This window comes from Castanea sativa, chromosome 5, assembly GCF_040712315.1.
Source record: "Castanea sativa cultivar Marrone di Chiusa Pesio chromosome 5, ASM4071231v1".
Taxonomy (NCBI): Eukaryota; Viridiplantae; Streptophyta; class Magnoliopsida; order Fagales; family Fagaceae; genus Castanea; species Castanea sativa.
The window spans coordinates 65,041,534-65,063,675 of record NC_134017.1 but is presented as its reverse complement, the minus strand read 5'-3'; the positions used below and the strand labels follow the sequence as shown (position 1 = coordinate 65,063,675).

Below are 22,142 nucleotides of genomic sequence, written 5' to 3'. Positions count from 1 at the left end.
TTGTCGAGGGTAAGTCGACGGTTCCCACCACTAAGCTAACCCCAGATCACTTCAGCTCCAATAAAAGTTCTCCAAGCATTCGGAGCGATCTGGCTGATGGACAAGCCCAAGTAGTTGGCCAGCCGACGGTGTAAGTACGTTAGTGGTAGCCTCAATCTTGCAACAAACATGGCGTCATACATGCCCACGTCTGCAGTCTTTCCCTAATAGCACCTTTCAAACTTTTTAGGTAGACGGAGAGGGATATGCTCCAAGATCTGGTAACGTCTCGAAGGGTGTTGAACACCTTATCGGACATCATCCGGTAGAAATCGTTGACAGTCCATATCGCAGGGAGAATGAAGGGACAGGCACCCCCGTCCACCTGTCCTACTGACTCTTCTCCCTCAAATTGGTTCCTTTTGTCTTCCTCTGTTAAGATTTATGAAGTAAAGGAATTTTTTAGTAGATCACTCCGAGGGGATCTAGGCCTTCATTGACAGGGCATAAGAAGAAATATCAAGAATGAAAGAGAGAGAGAGAGAGAGAGATAGAGAGAGAGAGAGAGAGAGAGAGAGAGAGATAGTCAATCAAGTGTTATTTCTTAATGAACGAATTAGTAACCATCCTCAAACATCTTATACATCAGAAAGTGTAACTGCCTCTAACTAACTAACCAACTCCATCTAACTGACACTAACTACCTTCAGTTATGTAGCACACACTTGCACACTTACACGCATACCCTTATAGTAATACACACATACCCTTGCATCAGTACACGTATGCCCCTGCACCCACACATGCATTCCCCTGCACCAACACACACACACACACACACACACACACACACACTTGTACCACAGCTCCACATACACAATGGATGCCTAACATTACCCCCTCCCATTTAGAGAACCTTACCCCACAAGGTGAGGGAATGACAGCTGAAGTTGATGCAAAGACTCCCATGTGGCATCTTTTGAAGAACAACTAGACCACTAAACCAAGACTTCAGTTATCTCTCTAGACCTCAATGTCCTAGACCTGGTTTGCAGCACTCTGATAGGTTCAGTGAACACTTAACCCTCTGCATCCATAAGTGGCAGAGTAGGAGTAGGATGGACATGATGACCAAGCTTCAATTTCAAGCATGACACATGAAAGACAAGATGGAGTTTGGTTTGAGGAGGCAAATCCAGCTTATAGGAAACTGTCTCAACCTTTTGTAGCACTTGAAAAGGCCCAAAATACCTAGGTGACAGCTTCCACTTCCCCTTATAAGCCAAAGTTCTTTGTCTATAGGGCTGCAACTTTAAGTAGACCCAATCACCAACCTCAAAGGACGTTTCCTACCTATGCTTATTAGCCTGAACCTTCATCCTTTCCTAGGCAAAAGCCAAATTAGATCTAAGAGTAGCTAAGATAACTTCCCTCTAACATAACAAAGAATCCAAAGCGGCCACCCTAGTAGTACCTGGCACATAGGATTGCAATATAGGAGGGGGAAAGCCATATAAAGCTTCAAAGGGAGTGAGATTCAAGCTAGTATGGTAATTCGAGTTAAACCAAAACTCTGCTTAAGAGAACCACTCAACCCATTTGTGAGGATTGTCACTAGTGAAAGCCCTTAGGTATTGCTCCAAGCTTTTGTTAACAATTTATGTTTGACCATTTGTTTGAGGATGGTAAGCAGTTAACATAGCCAAATTAGTATCCTGCAGCCTAAATAATTCGGACCAAAACAAGGAAGTGAATGTGGCATCCCTATCACTCACAATAGAGGCTAGCATACCATGCAATTTGAAAATATATTGCATATACAAAGAGGCAACCTTAGCTACAGAATAAGGGTGAGAAATAGGCATAAAATGGGCATATTTTGTCAACCTATCTACCACAACCAGAATTACCTCAAACCCTTGGGACTTAGGTAGACCTTCAACAAAATCCAAGCTTACATCTATCCAAGGAGTGGTAGGAATCTCCAAAGGTTGAAGCAGACTAGTTGGGGCAAAAGACTTCGACTTGATTCTTCAGCAAACATCACACGCCCTTACAAAGGCTTTGATATCTGCCTTCATCCCTTGCCAAAAGAATTCTCTCTTAGCCCTCTAATAAGACTTGAGAAAGCTTGAGTGACCAGCCATAGGGCTGCTGTGAACTAGCTGCAAAACTTGAGATTTCAAAGGGCATTAGGGACCCAGAAAGAACCCGTCCTTGTAGAAAACTAAATTATTTTCCCAAGTGAACCCAATGGGAGAGGTACCAACTTGAATGGATTGAATAAGTTGCTGCCTAAAGGGGTCTTGAGAATAGCTATCTCTAAGGATATTCAACCAAGTAGGATCAGGAACTAAAAGAAGTAGCAGGCAGCTAGCCTTGGAAGACTCATCTTGCTGGCATGACACAGAAATGTAATCAGACCTCTTTGAAAGTGCATTTGCCACCTTGTTTTTAGCACCCTTCTTGTATTCAACCATAAAGGTGTTAAGACATATGTGATTTGATGTTAGGAACATATGTCAACATTTTATGTATGGCTAATCCTTTGACAAAACACACTTTACTTGTAATTAGGTAGATCTAGGACTTGTTTAATACTTCAAGAAACAAGGTTTCAAATTCAAGTGTTAAAGCCATGCAGGTCTGTCCAAGAATCAAGTAAGGAAGTGTTGAATTTTAAATCTCGACAACTAGTATCCATCGAGGTTTAAAAGCTGCTAAGGCCCGTGGCTCAACAACTATCTTGATAGATGGTTATCTATTGAGTTTTATAAAACTTAGTTTTTCAAAGCTGTTTTTCATCCAATCCGTGAGTATGTGCTTAGGCTTTCTTTTCTCACAACCCAAAACATATATAAGGATTATTTTAAGGGCCGTCATAGGTAGCACAGTTGCACAAGAGCATAATTCCACAAGTGTGAAGAAAAGTGTGACCGAAAACCTAGTTGCCCTAGTTCATCTTGAAGAAGCTGTTATGTTTGTACACCATAGGGTTTTATGACCAAGAAACTTCATGATCTTCATTGGTTGATGAACTGAAGAACTTTACAGCCAACATCCTCCTCAAGTAGGTGATCAAGTCGCATACTAGGATCCACTCGTCTTTTGGTTAGTCACGTACTGAGAGCCGTGCAATACAAGGAGAGATTGTCACTACAGAATAAGTCCAATTAGGTATTGGGGTAAGGGTTCAACTGTAGGTTGGTGTAAGGTACTAGGATTCTTTTACTTGTAATTGATTGTTTTGATAATAATGGATTCTCGGGAGTGGTTACCTTAAAATCACCTGGTAGGGGTTTTTGCCGTGTAGGTTTTCCCCATTCGTAAACAAATCACAGTGTCAAATTTAATTTCCACTGCATTTAGTTATTTGGTGATTTGTTTATGCTACCACGCTTATTGCATGTAATTGAACCTAATTAATTCACTTGGCTAATTCATTGGTTAATTCATTACAAGGGGTCAATACATTCTTGGCCTATCAAAAGGCATACCCCAGTAACTTAGCCAACCATATTTGCTAAGCTGGAGTGGCAATTCTTTGCTCCAACAAGAACTTCAAACTTTGGTGGTCTGTCCTCACAATGAAAGGTCTGCCCAACAAATAAGGCCTCCATCTCTTAATTGCAGTGGCCAAAGCAAGCATCTCATTTCATAAGCAAACAAATGAAGATGTTTTCCCTTCAAGGCCTAACTGTGGTAGGTAATGGGCCTATGATCTTGCATCAAGACAGCCCCTAACTCATATCCGAAAACATCACACTCAATGATAAAAGACTTGCAAAAATCAGGAAGAGTTAAGACTAGAGGATGAGCTACTTTAGCCTTAAGCTTATTAAAAGCAAAAAGAGCTTTGTCTGACCAATGGAACCCATTTTTCTTGAGAAGGTCAATCAAGGGCTAAGCAATAGCCCCATAACCCTGAATAAATTTCCTATAGTACCCTATGAGACCCAAAAACCTTCTTAAAGCCTTAGCATTTTGGGGAACTAGCCATTGTTGCATAGCTAAAGTCTTCTTAGGATTAGCCTTTACCCCTTCCCCAGATATAATATGGCCTAAATATTCAACCTCAGCACAACCAAACACACATTTAGACTGCTTAGCATATAATTGATGACTCTACAGAATCTCTAACACAATTTTCAAGTGAGAAAAGTGATCAGAAAAATTGGAACTGAATACCAAAAAGTCATCAAAGAAAACCAATACAAATTTCCTCAAATAAGGCCTAAAGATAGCATTCATAAGAGCCTGAAATGTTAAAGGAGCATTTGTCAAGCCAAATGGCATCACAAGGAACTTATAGTGACCCTCATGAGTCTTAAAGGCTGTTTTAGGAACATCTTCAGGTTTCATACGGATCTGATGATACCCTGACCATAAAGCCAACTTTGAAAAAATGGTGGAACCTGCAAGTTCATCTAGTAGCTCATCCATCGCAGGGATTAGAAATTTATCCTTGATGGTGGCCTTGTTGAGTGCTCTATAGTCAATGCACATCTTCCAACTTCCATCAACCTTTCTAACTAGTAAAACAGGGGAGGAAAAAGGGCTTTGGCTAGGCTTTATTGAACTTAAGTTTGACAATTCATTTACAATCTTTTCAATTTCTGACTTTTGGAAATAAGGGTACCTGTAGGGTCTTACACAGACTGGTAGTGTGCCATCCTTAAGGACAATCTGATGTTCATGCCCTCAGATTGGAGGTAATCCTTTAGTAACTTCAAACACCTTGGAGAAGTGAGCCAATGAATCTAACAGGGCAGCAGGTAAGAAAGGCTGATCACCAGAAACAACATTTTTGACAGTTGAAATATGGAGGACCAAGCCCTTTTTTTCAGAACTAGAAAAAAATTTATCAACCTCTGAAAAGGTTGAAGGTGACATGTGCAAACCCTACAAGAACACTTCTTTAGCCAAATAACAAAATCTCATGGTCAAAAGCTTGAAATCCCAGACAATTTTACCCAATGTACATAGCCACTAAGTGCCAAGGACCATTGCACACCCCCCCATACGCAACACATTGAAATCCACTACAAATTTATACCCTTGGATAATGACTGTCACTCCATGAAAAACCCCTAATGTTTTGATAATGTTGCCATCAGCCACCTTAACTTCTAAAACTTGAGAAGTATCCAATGGTAATTTTAGAGTATGTAGCTTAGCAGCATCTAAGAAGTTATGGGCGCTCCCAAAATCAATGAGAGACACCATCTCATGATTCTTTATCGTGCCCTTCACCCTAATAGTCTGAGTAGATGGATTGCCCACCAAAGCATACAAAGTGATTTCAACAGGTGCACCTACACTGTCAGCTAAATGCACACTCTTTTGAGGACCCAACACCAACCCATCTTCCTCAAAATCTACAATTTGAGCACCAGAATTAGGCTCAACTTCCACATCCCAACTTTCTAGTAAAAACAATTTTGCCCCTTTACACTTATGACCTAAATGCCATTTCTCATCATAATTGTAACATAACCCTTGTTTTCTTCTCTCCTCTATTTGGGCATTTGTTAGCTTTTGCAATGGAAGCTTAACCTTTGAATCAGTTCTACCCTCCAACTTAGGCAATCCTAAAATAGAAGGTTTACTAATATCTGATATAGGTTTGAAAGTCTTCCTATTACTTATTAAGTACTTTTCTTGAATCTTAGCTAGCCCAAAAGCATCATTAAGGGACTTAGGAACTAATATCCTTACAGGTAATCTAATTTCATCCTTTAAACCACTCAGAAATCAACTTAGTTTGTGAGATTCAGACAACCCCTTAATTCTGTTAGAGAGAATTTTGAAGTTACCTTTGTATGATACCACGGTGGTAGTCTGCTTAAGCCTAGTGAGTGCTTCCATTGGATCATCATAAGCCGAGGTATTAAAACAAGTTTGCAAAGCTTTGATAAAGACCTCCCAGCTAGCAAAGCCACCTGCTTGTTCAGCATCTTGAAACCAAATCAGAGCCTCCCCATCAAGGTGATATTAAGCCATGATCACCTTTTGATGCTTAAGGATATTATGGTATGAGAAGAATTGGTTGGTCTTATAAATCCAACAAGTTGGATCTTCACATTAGAACCGAGGAATTTCCAATTTTAGATTCTTGATGGAACTCACTGATGAAGACTCTAAGTTGTTGGCATTTCCAATTTGAAGAGCTCGTGACCCATTAATGGGAGAGTGAGGATGCTTCTTTTCATTTTCAGCTATTCTCTACATAAATGAGTTGAGGGTTTGTAATTGGTTCTAAATTTCTTGTAAATTCTATTCATGGCAGTCAAGGACCTTAGACATCGTTGTAATCTTCTCAGAATTCTAGGCATTGGATCGTGTTTAAGTCATAGTGGTGAATTGGGATCAACCTTGCTTTGATACCAATGTTAAGATTTATGAAGTAAAGGAAATTTTTAGTAGATCACTTCAAGGGGATCTAGACCTCCATTGACAAGGCATAAGAAGAAATATCAAGAATTAGAGAGAGAGAGAGAGAGAGAGAGAGTCAATCAAGTGTTATTTCTTAATGAATGAATCAGTAACCATCCACAATCATCTTATACATCCGAAAGTGTAACTACCTTTAACTAACTAACAAACTCCATCTAACTGACACTAACTACCTTCAGTTATGCAGTGCACACTCACACGCACACACTTGCACACTTACACGCACACCTTTGCAGCAATACACGCATACCCTTGCATCATTACATGCATACCCCTGCACCTACACATGCATTCCCCTGCATCAATACACACAAACACACACACTTGTACCACAGATACACATACACAATGGATGCCTAACATCCTCATCCTCCCCGTCTTCTTCATCCTCCTTTCCCTTGTCATACTCATCTCCCTCCACGTCTCCCTCATCCTCTTCCCCCTTATCCTCCTCTTCATCACTGAGGGAATTAGTAGACGGTTCCCTTTTTTGGGGACCAAGGGAAATCTTCCTCAAGCTTATGCCCTGATGGATAGATCGCATAGTAGCTCGCACCCTCACGGACTGACGACGACAGTTCACTCATCACTTCTCTATCTAACATTTATCCACCTACAAGCAATGGAGGTTTTCTAAGAACCTATTTTGACAGGTCTCAAAACACAAAAGACGACGGGTAGCAAAAGTATAAATAAAAATAAAGAGAAGGGAACTTACAAAAAGAAACGAACAGATTAAGAGCGATGGTTCCTCCGAAGGTCGATGGACAGCAAGTGACAAACGGCTTGAATGACGGCACGATAGCTCTGGTTCTCTCAAGGCTCTCAAAGATGAAGTAAAGGAAAAATGGGGAGGTGGTGAGGAACTATTTATAGAGTAAAGGGGCATGGAATATTAAGCGACACCTATGATTGGAAATGAAGCCAACCAGCTAGCGCCACGTGTCACCCAACATTTATGACAAGATTGCTTAGAGACATTTAATGATGCCCTTTTCAAAAAAATCATAATTAGTGCTTGCAGTACTCCATGGCCCGTCGGTTGAGACCGATGGAACCATGGAGTAAGGGGCAGCTGATAGAGATGTTTTCGACAATAAAACACATAAACAGAAGACCGAGAGGGCAGACGACCCTAACAGGGTCGTCGGCTTCATTGAAAGGCAATGAAGGACCCTCCCAAAAGGCAACCCCAAAGCCGACGGGTGCCTCCCATGTGAATGAGAAAACTAAAGTGATGGTTGATCATAAAGCCGACAGGATGAAGAAAACCGACGGGTCCTACATTTCCATACATGTTCCCCACGCATGCTCCTACAAGAAGATATCTTGCGCATCACGTACCAAGATAATATCACGCCCACGTATCTTCCTCATATGGAAGGACACCCTATAATCACAGAAACCCTAATACTAGTTACCCTCCTTAAGAAAAGATCCCTACTTTTGAGGGATCTCGATTCGCTATTCACCCCTATATAAAGACCAGACCTTTTCTTTCCTTGGTTACGCAGAAAATCCTTAGCTCTCTCAATATAGAGTTCTTAGAGATTTCTCATTCACTAACTTGACCTTCAGAGGGTCTTTGGCCAGTACCACATCGGTGCCTTCTATTTGATCCATTTGTTCTTATTCTACAAGTACCCATTGGAGTGCTTTTTTAGAGCCTACAACTCACTGATGATTTCAGCACATTGTCAAATGGTATAATTTTACTTTTGCTATATTTATTATAAAAATTTGTAATGATATACATATTAGAAGAAGTTTTGCTTCAACGCTTTACAAAATTTGGTAAGGTTTTTTATTTTTTATATTTTTGCCTTTGAATAAGAAATTTGAAATTTAATTCTTATTTAGATAAAAAAGAATTAGTGTTTTAGTATAATAATAACAAGCAATTAGTAGACTGTGCATCTTTTTTCTTTCATATTATCATAATTAAGTTGGATGACATTAGGATTAGTGCCCTTAAATCATATTGTATGATACTATATATGACATTATGTATGATATTATGTTGTGATTAATAAATTTTTTTATTATTATCTAAAATAAGGGTAACATGAATATTTGGACATTATCATATGGTCCATGAGATACATAGTATGTGATTTAGTCACAGAAGATATAAATCACAAGTTCTTTGTAAACTCAGAATATTAGTTTGTAATCGGTGATGAAATTAGGCATTTCATTTGCAAAGACTATAACATATCAACTAAGATAATTTGTCTTGATCATGGAAGTGAAGACTTCTAGTTGATATGATATGTTTTAAGAGTTAAGACATATTGAACTGGACCGCTGTGAGATTTATCATTCTCTTAACGATTGTCAAATGAATAATAAATCTCACGACTTCTATTTACATGAACTCTTAATCCTGAGAGAATAATGGACTTGATAATGAGGTGTAGGTTACTTTGATATATCAGGATTGAGATCTAAAGTCATGATTAAAACCTCAATATGTTGGGCAGCCACATTTAGTGTTGAGGGAACATATATTCTCAAGATGGAATTTATAATCTCTTAACGGAGATATAAAATATTTCCTTGAGATAAGTTTAATGAGTTTGGTTATTCAGAGTGTTAGGCCAAACCACTTTAGTAAGGAGTTACTAAAGTATATATTTATGAAATTGATTTTCATAAATATATGATGAATAACTTAAAGGATTAAACCGAGTACTCAAGGATTAAGATGTAGTAATCTTCAAAGTGGCCATTAACATTCATGACTTTATATTACTACGGATATTTTATAAAGGGGTTGAATGTTTAATAAAATCTTGGGATATAATTTATTAATAAGGCCTAGAGTGCAATTATATTTATATAGTGGTATTAAATATAATTAATGGTAACTCTGGACTTGTCAAGAGTTGACAAAAAAGCTCAAGACCAATTGGAGCTAGAGTCTTATTTGTTCCCTCTTGGTCTCACTCCAAGCCACATACTTAACCCAATTGGAATGGCCTAAAAGGCTAGCCCAATTAGATAATCAATTATGTATGTTAGGGCATATGTGAATCATGTTAGGAACATATATCAATGTTTTGAACATATATCAATGTTTTATGTGATTGGCTAATCTTTTGACAAGACGCACTTTACTTGTAATTGGGTAGATCTAGGATGTGTTTAATGCTTTAAAGAAACAACGTTTCAAGTTCAAGTGTTAAAGCCATGCAAGTCTGTCCAAGAATCAAGTGAAGAAGTGTTGTCCATTAAAGCTTGACAGCTAGTATCTATCGAGGCTTAAAAAACTGTTTCAGCTTAAGGCTCGACAGCTACTCGATAGATAGGGTATCTGTCGAGATTTATGAAAAACAGATTTCAAATTCTAATTTTCATCTAATCCGTGAATGTATGTTTGAGATTTCTTTTCTCACAACCCTAAACATATATAAGGATTATTTTAAAGGCTGTCACAGAGAGCACAATTGCACAAGTGTGAAGCAAAGTGTTGTTCATGCATATTGTGACTGAAAACCTAGTTTGCCCTAATTCATCTTGAAGAAGCTGCTGTGTTTGTACATCGTACGGTTTTGTGATCAAGCAACTTCACGATCTTCATCATGTGATGAATTGAAGAACTTTGCAACCAACATCCTTCTCAAGTTGGTAATCAAGTCACGTACTGAAATCTGCGCATCTTTTGGTTAGTCACGTACTGGGAGCCGTGAAATACAAGGAGAGATTGTCACTACAGATTAAGTCCAATTGGGTATTGGGGTAAGAGTTCAACTGTAGGTTAGTATAAGGTACTGGGATTCCTTTACTTGTAATCGCTTGTTGTGATAATAATGAGATCTCGAGAGTGGTGACCTTAAAATCACTCGGTGGGGTTTTTTCCCTTAAAGTTTTTCCCATTTGTAAAAAAATCATCGTGTCAACTTTATTTTTCGCTGCATTATATTTTAGTTGGTGATTTTTTTGTGCTGCCACGTACATTGCACGTTAATTTGATTAATTAATAAAGTTGAGTAATTAATTAATTAATTAATCACAAGGGGTCAATACATTCTTGACCAATTAATGTATAAGGAGAGAAACATACAAAATTTTGAGAGAGACACATGATATTTGTGTGTGTGAGTGTAAGCCACTCTCTTATTCTCCCTTAAACTGATTGAGAGACTACACGTCTTGGGCGTTAGTGGAATTGGAGTGAAGATTAAGAGTGTTCCCAAGTACTATTAATCTTTGGTTTTGAATTTCATCATACCAAGGTACGTTCTTTTATTCTTAAATTCTGAAATTTATATAGTACATGTTATCAATTGTAAATGAAGTAGATCCATTAATTTTTCCACTGTGTATATTTTGTATAAAATACAAACCATATTTTTCCAACAATTGGTATCAGAGTAGTCCTCAATTTCGAATTAGTATAATATGTTTTGTGAGTTTTGGAATCAAGTATAATAATTTCATGATGTTAGAAGATTTTGTAATTAATTTTCTACATGGTTGTTGAAATTATTGTTTGATGAAAACTGATATTGATGTTATGATGTTGTTTAAGTTTGATATTAAGTATGTTAGATTGAACTTTAAGGCTATGGCATCAATGAAATTCAGTTTTGCTCTCAAACTCAATCTATTATGTTCATATGATGGTAGTTTGTTCATGAAAACCGTTGAAAACTGCTTTAGAAAAATTCTAGAAAATTCTAGTTTGTGCTGCCACATACATTGCATGTTAATTTGATTAATTAATAAAGTTGGGTAATTAATCAATTAATTCATCATAAGGAGTCAATACATTTTTGACCAATCAATGTATAAGGAGAGAAACATACAAAATTTTGAGAGAGACAAATGATATGTGTGTGTGTGTGAGTGTAAGCCACTCTCTTATTCTCCCTTGAATAGATTGAGAGACTACACGTCTTGGGCGTTAGTGGAATTGGAGTGAAGATTAATAGTGTTCCCAAGTACTATTAATCTTTGGTTTTGAATTTCACTACACCAAGGTACGTTCTTTTATTCTTAAATTCTGAAATTTACATAGTACATGTTATCAATTGTGAATGAAGTGGATCCGTTAATTTTTCACTGTGTATATTTTGTATGAGATACAAACCATATTTTTCCAACAATTGGTATCAGAGTAGTCCTCAATTTCGAATTAGTATAACATGTTTTGTGAGTTTTGGAATCAAGTATAATAATTTCATGATGTTAGAAGATTTTGTAATTAATTTTCTACATGGTTGTCGAAATTATTGTTTGATGAAAACTGATATTGATGTTATGATGTTGTTTAAGTTTGATATTAAGTATGTTAGATTGAACTTTAAGGTCATTGCATCAGTGGAATTCAATTTTTCTCTCAAATTCAATCTATTATGTTCATATGATGGTAGTTTGTTCATGAAAACCGTTGAAAACTGCTTCAGAAAAATTCTAGAAAATTCAAGTTTCGCGTGTTTCGATCGATTGAAAATTACTTTCGATCGATCGAGTGAGACAGAAACCTTTTCTCTAATTCGATTGACTTCCGATTGCTAGTCAATCAATCAAATGTTCTTTTCTGATCGATTGAGTAGCGATCGAGTACTAATCGAGCCAGGCAGAAAGTTTGGTACGAATTTTTTTGACCGATCGAGAAATACATTCGATCGATTGAAAGTTGTGAATTTTGAATTTTTCTAAGTGTTTTCACATAGATAAAGAGCAAAGCTATGTGTGATGAGATTACACATGATTACTAATTAAAATCCTTTCTTTTAAAATATCTAGTGAGAGAGAGATACAAATGTTGGATCTCACAGCCTCCATTATCGGTTCATAGTAGTGTGGGTAAGCACCTCGTCTTGGCATATATGCCTCGTGATTCCAAATGAGGGTGTTTACTTCATGGTACTACAAGATTGAACTTACCCCGTTTAAAGTAGTGTGAACAAGCACCTTGTCTTGGCGTATATGCCTTGTGATCCCAAAGGAAGGTGTTTTGTTTCATGGTACTACAACTTTAGACACTATAAGGGAGATGAAATGTGGCTACACATGATTCTAGATAATGGTATACACTAGATAAAGTATAATGTTAACCTCCCAAATAAGCTATGTTATTATTACTTAGAGGCTAAAGTTAATACGGCATATTATTAGTATTTGATAAGAGTTATCATGATAGCATTAATAATGAGAATAGTTCTCAATCAATCATGGTGTTTATTAAGGTTCCACATCATATGTTTTTATGCTAAATTGATAGTGTCCGGTTTACTTATTATATTCGTGTTTGTTGTTTTCAGATTTAAATCATGGCATCATTTAGCCTTCTTTTTGTTATTCTTAATCAAAACAAACTGACTAAATCTAACTATGTTGACTGGAAAAGAAATTTGGAAATTGTTCTAACTGCTGAAGAGCACAAGTATGTGCTTAGTCAACTTTGTCCTAACTTTCCATCATTAGATGCTCCTCTTGAGGAAAAATAGCGATATGATCATTGGCAGAAATCTAATGAGATGGCCAAGTGCTATATCCTAGCATCTATCTCAAATGTTCTACAACACCAAATGCAGGATGTAGAATTAGCTTCGAACATAATGCTAAATCTGAAGGAGATGTTTGGTGAGCAAGGCCGTTCTGCAAGGCAAGAAATTATGAGGCATAATTATAATACCAAAATGGCAGAAGGTACTTCAGTGAGGGAGCATTATCTTAGGATGATCTCTCATCTGAATACACTGGAAGTTTTAGGTGCCGACATTGATGAGAATCTCAAGCGGATATAATACTCCAATCTCTGCTAGAATCATTTAAGGAATTCAGGCTTAATTATAATATGAACAAAAAGATTTATACTTTGTCTGAATTAATGAATGAATCGGTGGCAGCAGAAGGCATTCTTGGTACATCCAGTGTTAATGTCAATATGGTTGAAGCTTCTTTTTCTCGACCTAAGTTGAAAGGCAAGGGTAAGAAGAAGAAGAAGGACTCCACCAAGAAAGATGGTAAACAAATTACCCTAGGAGTTGCCAACAAGGGAAAGAAAAAGGACTATGCCAAAGGAATGTGTTTCCATTCTGATAAGAAAGGTCATTGGAAAAGGAATTGTCCAAAATTCAGAGCTGCCAAGAATAAGGGTATGAAAAGTTCATTCATTCTTGAAATATGTTTAGTACAAAATCCCATGGATTCCTGGTGTGTGGATTCAGGTTGTACTAATCATATCTGCAATACTTTGCAGGGGTTCCAGGATACCAGAAAGCTGAATGAAGGAGAATTGTTTCTTACTTTGGCGGATGGGAGCAAAATTCCAGTTGTAGTTGTTGGAGTATTTAATTTGTGCTTTGGTTCTAGAGTTTTAATATTAAAAGACCGCCTGTATGTACCTAATGTTCGAAGAAATTTAATTTCTGCAACTTATTTAAGTAAAAAAGGATATTATGTTATCTTGAAAGACAATGTTGTAATAAAGAAGGATAAAGTGTTTATCTGTTCTGGCAATATTGTTGATGGTCTTTATATTTTAACTCCTAATAAGCATGAATTATAAAATTCTGAATTAGATAATAACTCTCATGTAAAATCATTAAAAAGAAAGTTTCCTTCTACTAATGATGCATATCTTTGGCACTTGAGTTTTGGGTCATATTAATTTAAACAAAATTCAAAAACTGATCATAGATGGACTCTTAGAGCCATTGGACTTTGATGGATTTCCAGTTTGTGAATCTTATTTGGAGGATAAAATGACCAAATGACATTTTAATACAAAAGGTAGAAGAGCCTAAGAGTTACTTGAATTAGTTCATATGGATGTATGTGGTCCTATGTCAACCCAAGCAAAAGGAGGTTATAAGTACTTCATTACTTTTACGGATGATTACTCAAGATATTGTTATGTGTACCTAATGAGACAGAAGTCTAAAGCCTTTGAAAAGTTCAAAAAGTTTAGGGCTGAAGTTGAGAATCAATTAGGTAAACACATAAAGGTCATTCAATTTGATTAAGGTGGTGAATACCTTCTGGGGGATTTCAAGGATTACTTACTCAAAATGGGATTGTATCCCAACTGACTGCACTTGGAACTCCTCAACAAAATGGTGTAGTAGAGAGAAGAAATAAGACTCTTTTAGAAATGGTTAGGTCCATGATGAGTTGTTCAACTTTACCAATTTCCTTTTGGGGATATGCACTAAAAACGGCAATGCATATTTTAAATTTAGTTCCATCAAAATCAATTCCTAACACACCTAAGGAATTGTAGAGTGGGCACAAGCCTAGTATGAAATATCTCCATATTTGGGGATGTCCAACACATGTGTTGAAAGAGAAGTCTAACAAGTTGGATGCAAAAATAGAAGTATGCATGTTTTTAGGGTATTCAAAGGAAACTAAGGGTTATATATTATATAATCATAAAGATAACAAAGTGTTTGTTAGCATCAATGCCAAATTTTTGGAAGATGATTATATGAATAATTTTAATTCTAGAAGTAGAGTTGTCTTGGCTGAAATAGATGAACCTGTAATTGAACAACCAATGGATGAAACTAGGAATGATGTGGCCGTATTAGATACACCACAAGATTTTACTCATAAGATGACTAATACTTAGGTGCCTCATCGTAGTGGGAGGATTGTTTGGCCACTTATAAGATTTATAGGTCTAGGAGAAACTTATGAAGTTATCTCAGAAAAGGCTGCATCTGATCCTTACACTTATGAAGAGGGTGAATTTGATCCTTACACTTATGAAGAGGCAATGAAAGATATAGATGTACATCATTGGGTTAAAGCTATGAAATTTGAATTGGATTCTATGTATTACAATCAAGTTTAGAATCTTGTAAAGGCACCTAATGGCATTAAACCTGTTGGTTGCAAATGAGTTTACAAGAGGAAGGGAGGGATAGATGGAAATTTTGAAACCTTTAAAGCAAGGCTAATGATGAAAGGGTATACACAAAAAGTAGGTATTGATTATGAAGAAACATTTTCACTAGTAGCAATGCTTAAATTTATCAGAATTCTCTTAACCATTGTTGCTCATTATGATTATGAGATTTGGCAAATGGATGTCAAGACTGCATTTCTTAATGGCAATCTTGAAGAAGAAATCTATATGATGCAACCGGAAGGTTTCATAGCAAAGAACTAAGAGCATATGGTATGCAAATTGAAAATGTCCATTTATGGACTAAAGTAAGCATCTATATCATGGAACATCAGATTTGATCAACCAATCAAATTATTTGGTTTTGAAAAAAATCTTGATGAACCATGTGTGTACGAAAGACATCAAGATAAAGTAGTAATGTTCCTAGTGCTTTATGTTGATGATATTCTTGATAGACCAAGAATGTATTGACCATTTGTGATGAATTAATTGATTAACTAACCAAATTTATTAATTAATCAAATTAACATGCAATGTATATGGCAACACAAATAAATCACCAATTAAAATAAAATACAATGGAAAATAAAGTTGACAAGGTGATTTGTTTTCAAACAGGGAAAACTTCCAAGGCAAAAATTCCACCGAGTGATTTTAAGGTTATCACTCTTGAGAATTCACTATTATCATAACAAGCGATTACAAGTAAAGAAATTCTAGTTCCTTTTATCAATCTACAGTTAAACCCTTACCCTAATGCCCAATTGGACTTGTTTTGTAGTGACAATCTCTTCTTTTAATGCATGGCTCCCAGTATGTGACTAACCAATAGATGCATGGATCCCAATACGCGACTTAACCACTAACTTGTGAAGAATGTTAACTGCAAAGTTCTTCAATTCATCACACGATGAAGATCACGAAATTGCTTAGTCACAAAACCCTATGATGTACAAACACAGCAACTTCTCTAAGAAGAACTAGGGCAAACTAGGTTTTCGGTCACAATTTGCATGATCAACACTTTACTTCACACTTGTGCAACAGTGTTTTTTGTGACGGCCCTTAAAATAATCTTTATATATGTTTAGGGTTGTGAGAAAAGAAAGTCTAAACACATACTCACAGATTGGAATGAAATCAAACTGAAAATCTGATTTTCATAATTCTCGATAGATACCCTTTCAGTCGAGCAGCTATCGAGCTTCTGGCTTAGATAGCTTTTTAAATCTCGATAAATACTAGCTGTTGAGCTAGCTGTCAAGTTTTAAAAACCAGCACTTCATCACTTGATTCTTGGACAAACTTGCATGGCCGTAACACTTGAACTTGAAACATTGTCTTTTGAAGCATTAAACACATCCTAGATCTACCTAATTACAAGTAAAGTGCATTTTGTCAAAGGATTAGCCAATACATGATGACATATGTTCCTAACATGAATCACATATGTCCTAACAATCTCCCCCTTTGGCAATCCGTGACAAAACCATAACAAACAAATGAACATATAAGAGAAGTCATAAATCACTCAACTCATACTCACTTGTTGAATAAAATAAAATCTATCCTAACACAAACTCTTGAAAAACTTTGCAAGAAGAGAGTTCATGACAAGGAAGACTTTGCAACCTATATTTCTGAAACACTTTAAACAAAACCCATCAAGACAACTTAATGTGAAACAGAAATAAAAGATTGCATACAAATATATAAGAAGCATGTGCATAAAGAGAGAAAAGAAACAACACATGAAGAGATAGGAGAAAGAACTGTAATAACAACCTCAATATATATATATATATATCATCAATAAGTACAAGGTTTGCCATCACAAAGTGGTCACAAGACCAAAGATACAAGAACAAAGTATTTAAAAGATAAAGAAAATAAAAGATACATAAGTACTCACTACATCCCTCAAGGTATAGACACTCCCCCTAACAAAATTCTCCTATGTACTAACTTTCCCCCTAAATACATAACTACTTTCATACCCAAAACTACTCCCCATTTTTGTCACGAATGACAAAGGGCAAGTAACTCAAGTAGTCATCTCATCATCGCTAGAGGAGCTAGCACCATCATGCTCATCATCACCACCATCAAAGCCACCATCGTCGTCCTTATCCTCAGAAGTCTCTGAAGAAGGAGTAGGAGACTCAATGAAGCCACCAATGCGAACTTGTCGTCGTGCAATACAACCAACACAAGTGTTCACCTGACACAGCTCATCACTGAGAGTGTCAAGGTGAGCATCCATACACTGAAGCTGCGCCATGATCGCATCAAGAGTCACACCACGTGCAGAAAAAGAAGGAGCGGATGTAGATGGAGCTGGAGAAGCTGGAGGTGTCGCGGTCTCAATTTGTGGTCGCTTCGATCGAAGCTGGGCCTCACTCCGTCTAATAGTCGCCGCATAAATGGCACACATGACAGAGAAATGATCAAAAATGGGAAAGGAGACAGAAAAATGGCGAAGAATCCTCGTGATAGCTAAAGAAAAGATGAGCTTATCATGGGCGTATCCCTATAGACATCTATGAGGGAGAGGATGAAGTGAAAATGGAAGTCTATAGTAAAATGCTCTAAGAGGGATAGAAAAAATCGAGCATGAGGCTCTATGATAGAGTTATAGTGAGACAAAAGATGTAGAACAAAAGTCATCACCATGTTAAGGAATCTCGGACCTTTAGCAAAGGCCGAGCAATGGATGTTCTAACGATTACCCCAAGAGGAAGGAGTCTTACAGAAGAGAGACATAAGCTTGTCTTTAGACACAGTCTTAAGACGCTCACAACCAGGGTAGTCAGGATGCACCACTCTCGGGACATGGAGCACCTCAGATACAATATCCAGAGTGACCACGATGCGCATACCTCGAACACGAGTAGAAAAATAAGGTACTGAATAATCGAAACCGTGCATATTGAAGTAACTCTTGTATGATCACGGAATGGCACGTGACCGGGACGCCACACAGTGACTCCTAACCCCTACTGTGGATGACAGTGGGTAAGTCAGTATCGAAGAAGTCCAATAGAACGACTTGGCGTTCCAAATGAATGCCTCATCGGGAAAAGTTCTCCGAGAAGTCCTTGCGGGCTTTCTCATCATGGAACCGAAGGTAAGAAGGAGTAGGATTAGGGGAAGATGCTCCAGAATGAAGAGGGTTCCGAGATGGAATGGATTTCAGTTTAGGTGCCATGATGCAAACTAAAAGAAGGAGAGAGAGAGAGGGAGACAAGCAGAAAAGCACCAAAACAATTCAATATATGAATATAATGAAATGAAGGTACATATGCATGAAATATGCATGAACATGTGACATGCAAACTTAAAAGCATCATGGACTTAGCCCAATCCAAACTTACCAGCACATAAGTTTGCAACAAAGTAAACACACATCTAAAATACATGAAACATTGTTTTAATGCAAATATGATGCAATGCATGATCATTTAGGATCAATTACACAAACCCATCCCAAAATTTTGCAACAAACCTCTTTAATTTTGAAAAACCCTAAATATTTTCAAAAACCTCAAAACTTAGGTCAAAATGAATGAAATGCATGATACCAGAGAGAAGTAAGATCATACCAGATGAAGAAAACTTGATTTGGGCTGAAGATCAAGTGGGGAATGTGAAGAGGTTGAGTTTGAGGTGTTTGGGAGAGGGAAAGACACTTTTCTGTCTAGATAGATCAGGGAGAAATGAGAAAGAATTCGCGCTGACCCTATATATAGAAATCTCATGTTCTCGATGGATTGAGAGGTGTCGAAAGCTATCGAGAATTAAAAAGTGAGAAATAGTTATCGAGGAGCTGTCTAGAGGATTCCACTGCAAAGAGGCTCGATGGATCGAGAAGTTATTGAGCATTTATCGAGGAGACAGATACTTTCTCGATAGATCAAGGAGCTATCGAAATTGCGATAAAAAGAAGCTGAAGAGCTCAATAGATAGCCTAGCTATCGTGAGGTGTTGAGAAGCTGTCGAGATTACTTAAAAATAGTTTTTCAAGAGGAGAAAAACACAGATATGAATGTAATCAAGCATACTACTCAACCAAAGATCTGAATAAAAATTTTAGCTCTAAAAAACATCTTTCAAACAATAAAAATGTCAAGCATTTAGATCCAAAACACACACACACACACACACACTAAACGAGTCAAACCAATTTTATAATTAAAAAACAAGTCAAGACAGTTTAGTGGGTATACATTAACACATGTATTCCTTGTGATGGCCATATCATATTATACTCGCACATGTATTAAAAGTAGCAAAAAATATTACATGTTGTGTGTGAAAAATATCGCAAGATTGCATAAGTGTCTACATGTTATGACGATTTGAGATATGAGCAAATCAATTTAACTCACACACGATCATAATTGCTTGATGGGGACTATCACCTTCGAGGCACATCCTATAACTCCCACATCTCCTAGAATATATGCTTGCAATCATATTTTAAAGTATTTTATTCTTTTTGCTTTAATATTTCTTTGCATATTCTCCTTTAAGCATATCATGCATGGGCATATAAGAGAGAGAAAAGAAATACCCAATTATGTTAAGCTTTTGACATTGTACTTTTGCTATGCCGAAGTATACAAATGTCATTTCATGATTGGCGGGCAACAGTGGTGAGATGGTTAGTTATGCTTTTCTCTTAGGATTTTCTAATTTTTTCCATCAAAAAGAGTGATACGAGTGTTAAGTACAAGAGATAACTTAATCTTACTCATCACAAACACGAGCCACAAAGCTTACTTGCTTAGTTGTGCAAAGAGATGCTCATTTAAGCTACAAGAGATACAAAACTTAAAAAACTTTGTTTCATTGGCCACTCAAGGTACACAAGTACCAATATACACAAACACACATTGTTTTTGTATTTTTCTGATTTTTCAATTTTTTTTATAAAAAATAAAACAAAAATGAAAAAAAACAAACAAAAAAAAGTTAAACAAAGTAATGCATAAAAACTAGACTGACTCAAAAAAAAAAAAGTAAAACACACAAGTAATGCAAACACAAAAAAATAGAGAGAGAAAAGTGACTAAATCACTTGGAGCTTTTTTCCTTCCATACCTTGGAAGAACCTTTCCTTTTAGTGAACCCTTGAACCGGTGGAGAGGGGGAAGAATTACAATCGCTCAAGTTTGAAAGGAACATGAGGACTTTGAGGAGATCTCCAAGAGGAGCAAGAGAGGATGGAAACTGACTTAGGTTTCCCAATGAGACCATGTTGTTGCTCTGTTGAGTGGCTAGCCACTTATAGGAATTACGTTGCGTATGTCCAGCTGCTTTACAATGATGATAGAAATGCTGCTTCTTCTCAGACTTATGAGCATTACTCTTCTTAGCCCTAGGGCTTTTGGTTTCTTTCTTAGCAAGCTTAGAGGGTGCTTCTAAGATAGATTTACCGTTGTCTATATTCTCACTGGCTATCACAGTTTTAACATCATTGTTCTTAGATTCAACATTATTAGCAGGAGAAACAAAACAGTAGTACTAGAAGAAGCAATATTAGGAGAATATAAATCGTACCCTAAACCAATTCGATTGGAAGTAGATTTCTGCATATTGAGCATCTCATCAAGCTTTGCACTTGAAGTCCTCTCCATATGAGCTCTGACTTGAAACAGCTTCGCTTCAAGCTTCTTGGTCTTCTCAACCAAGAAATTTTTCTCAGACCTCAGTGCTCCAATAGTCTGATTGGCTTCATTAAACTTTGTGGAGATTTCTTCTCGTTCGAGGTCCACATCATTCAGCTTCTTGGTGGCTAACCTATACAACTTCTCATGCTTTTTCGAAACCTTGTATAATTTTGCATAGACTGTGTGGATGTCATCTTGTTCATCCATCTTCTCAAACTTTAACTCCACCAAGTCCTCTTCTTCATCCACATCTTCTACAATCCCCTCAGTAGAATTGACAGTGGGGGTGAAGACATTCAAGATTCTGTCATCCTCATTTTTGAAATCATCGTTAGGTTCTGTGTCGCTCAAAGTAGCAGTAAGTGCCTTGCTCTTCCCGATGGACTTGAGATAAGTAGGACACTCTTGTTTCATGTAACCAAAACCTTGACACCAGAAGCACTTGGATCCTGAGGGAACAGTGTACTAACCGCCATCCCTAGCATCCTTCTTCCCATTGTCTAGGCTCATAGACTGAGAAGAACTAGATTGCCTATAGTCCTTATCGAAGCCCTTCGCATTGGCATTCTTCATGAACTTCTTGAATTGCCTTGTGATGTAGGACTTCATTTTAGAATCTTCATCGTCTGAAGACTTATCCATGTCACTGTTCTTGGCCTTCAGTGCCATGCTCTTACCCTTACATGATTTCTCAATCCTTATCAAACCTAACTCATATGTATACAAATTGCCAACTAGCTCTGTCGAAGGAATTTTGTTAATGTCCTTTAATTCCTCAATAGCGGTGATCTTGGCATGAAATTTTTCGGGTAGAGATTTAAGTACCTTTCTCACAATCTTGGGTTCGGGAATGGTTTCCCCAAGATTAAAAGCTGAGTTCACTATGTCCTTGAGCTTGGCATAGAACTCATCAAATGACTCATTCTCCTCTATCTTAATCTCTTCGAAGCTAGTAGTGAGCCTCTGAAACTTTGAGTCCTTGACAGCCTTTGTTCCTCCATAGGTTGTCTAGAGAATGGTCCATGCTTTCTTTGTAGTTTCAGTGGAGGATATTTTCTTGAACTCCTCATTTGTGATTGCACTGAATAAGGCATTCAATACCCTGCTGTTGAAGTTTGTCGCCTTGATCTTAGCTGAAGGAAAAAAACTGGTTTTGTATCTCATAC

General features: G+C 37.1%; 1 protein-coding gene across 1 annotated transcript; it reads right to left on the bottom strand.

Annotated features, from left to right (window-relative positions):
- Positions 1-4,104: 4,104 nt before the first annotated feature.
- LOC142635624 (uncharacterized) lies at positions 4,105-6,979 on the bottom strand. Its single transcript, XM_075809758.1, has 5 exons — positions 6,781-6,979; positions 5,809-5,936; positions 4,984-5,715; positions 4,717-4,881; positions 4,105-4,599 (listed from the first exon to the last, which is right to left on the bottom strand). Exons 1-5 carry the CDS (start codon positions 6,977-6,979, stop codon positions 4,105-4,107), a joined length of 1,719 nt encoding a protein of 572 aa, XP_075665873.1.
- Positions 6,980-22,142: the final 15,163 nt, after the last annotated feature.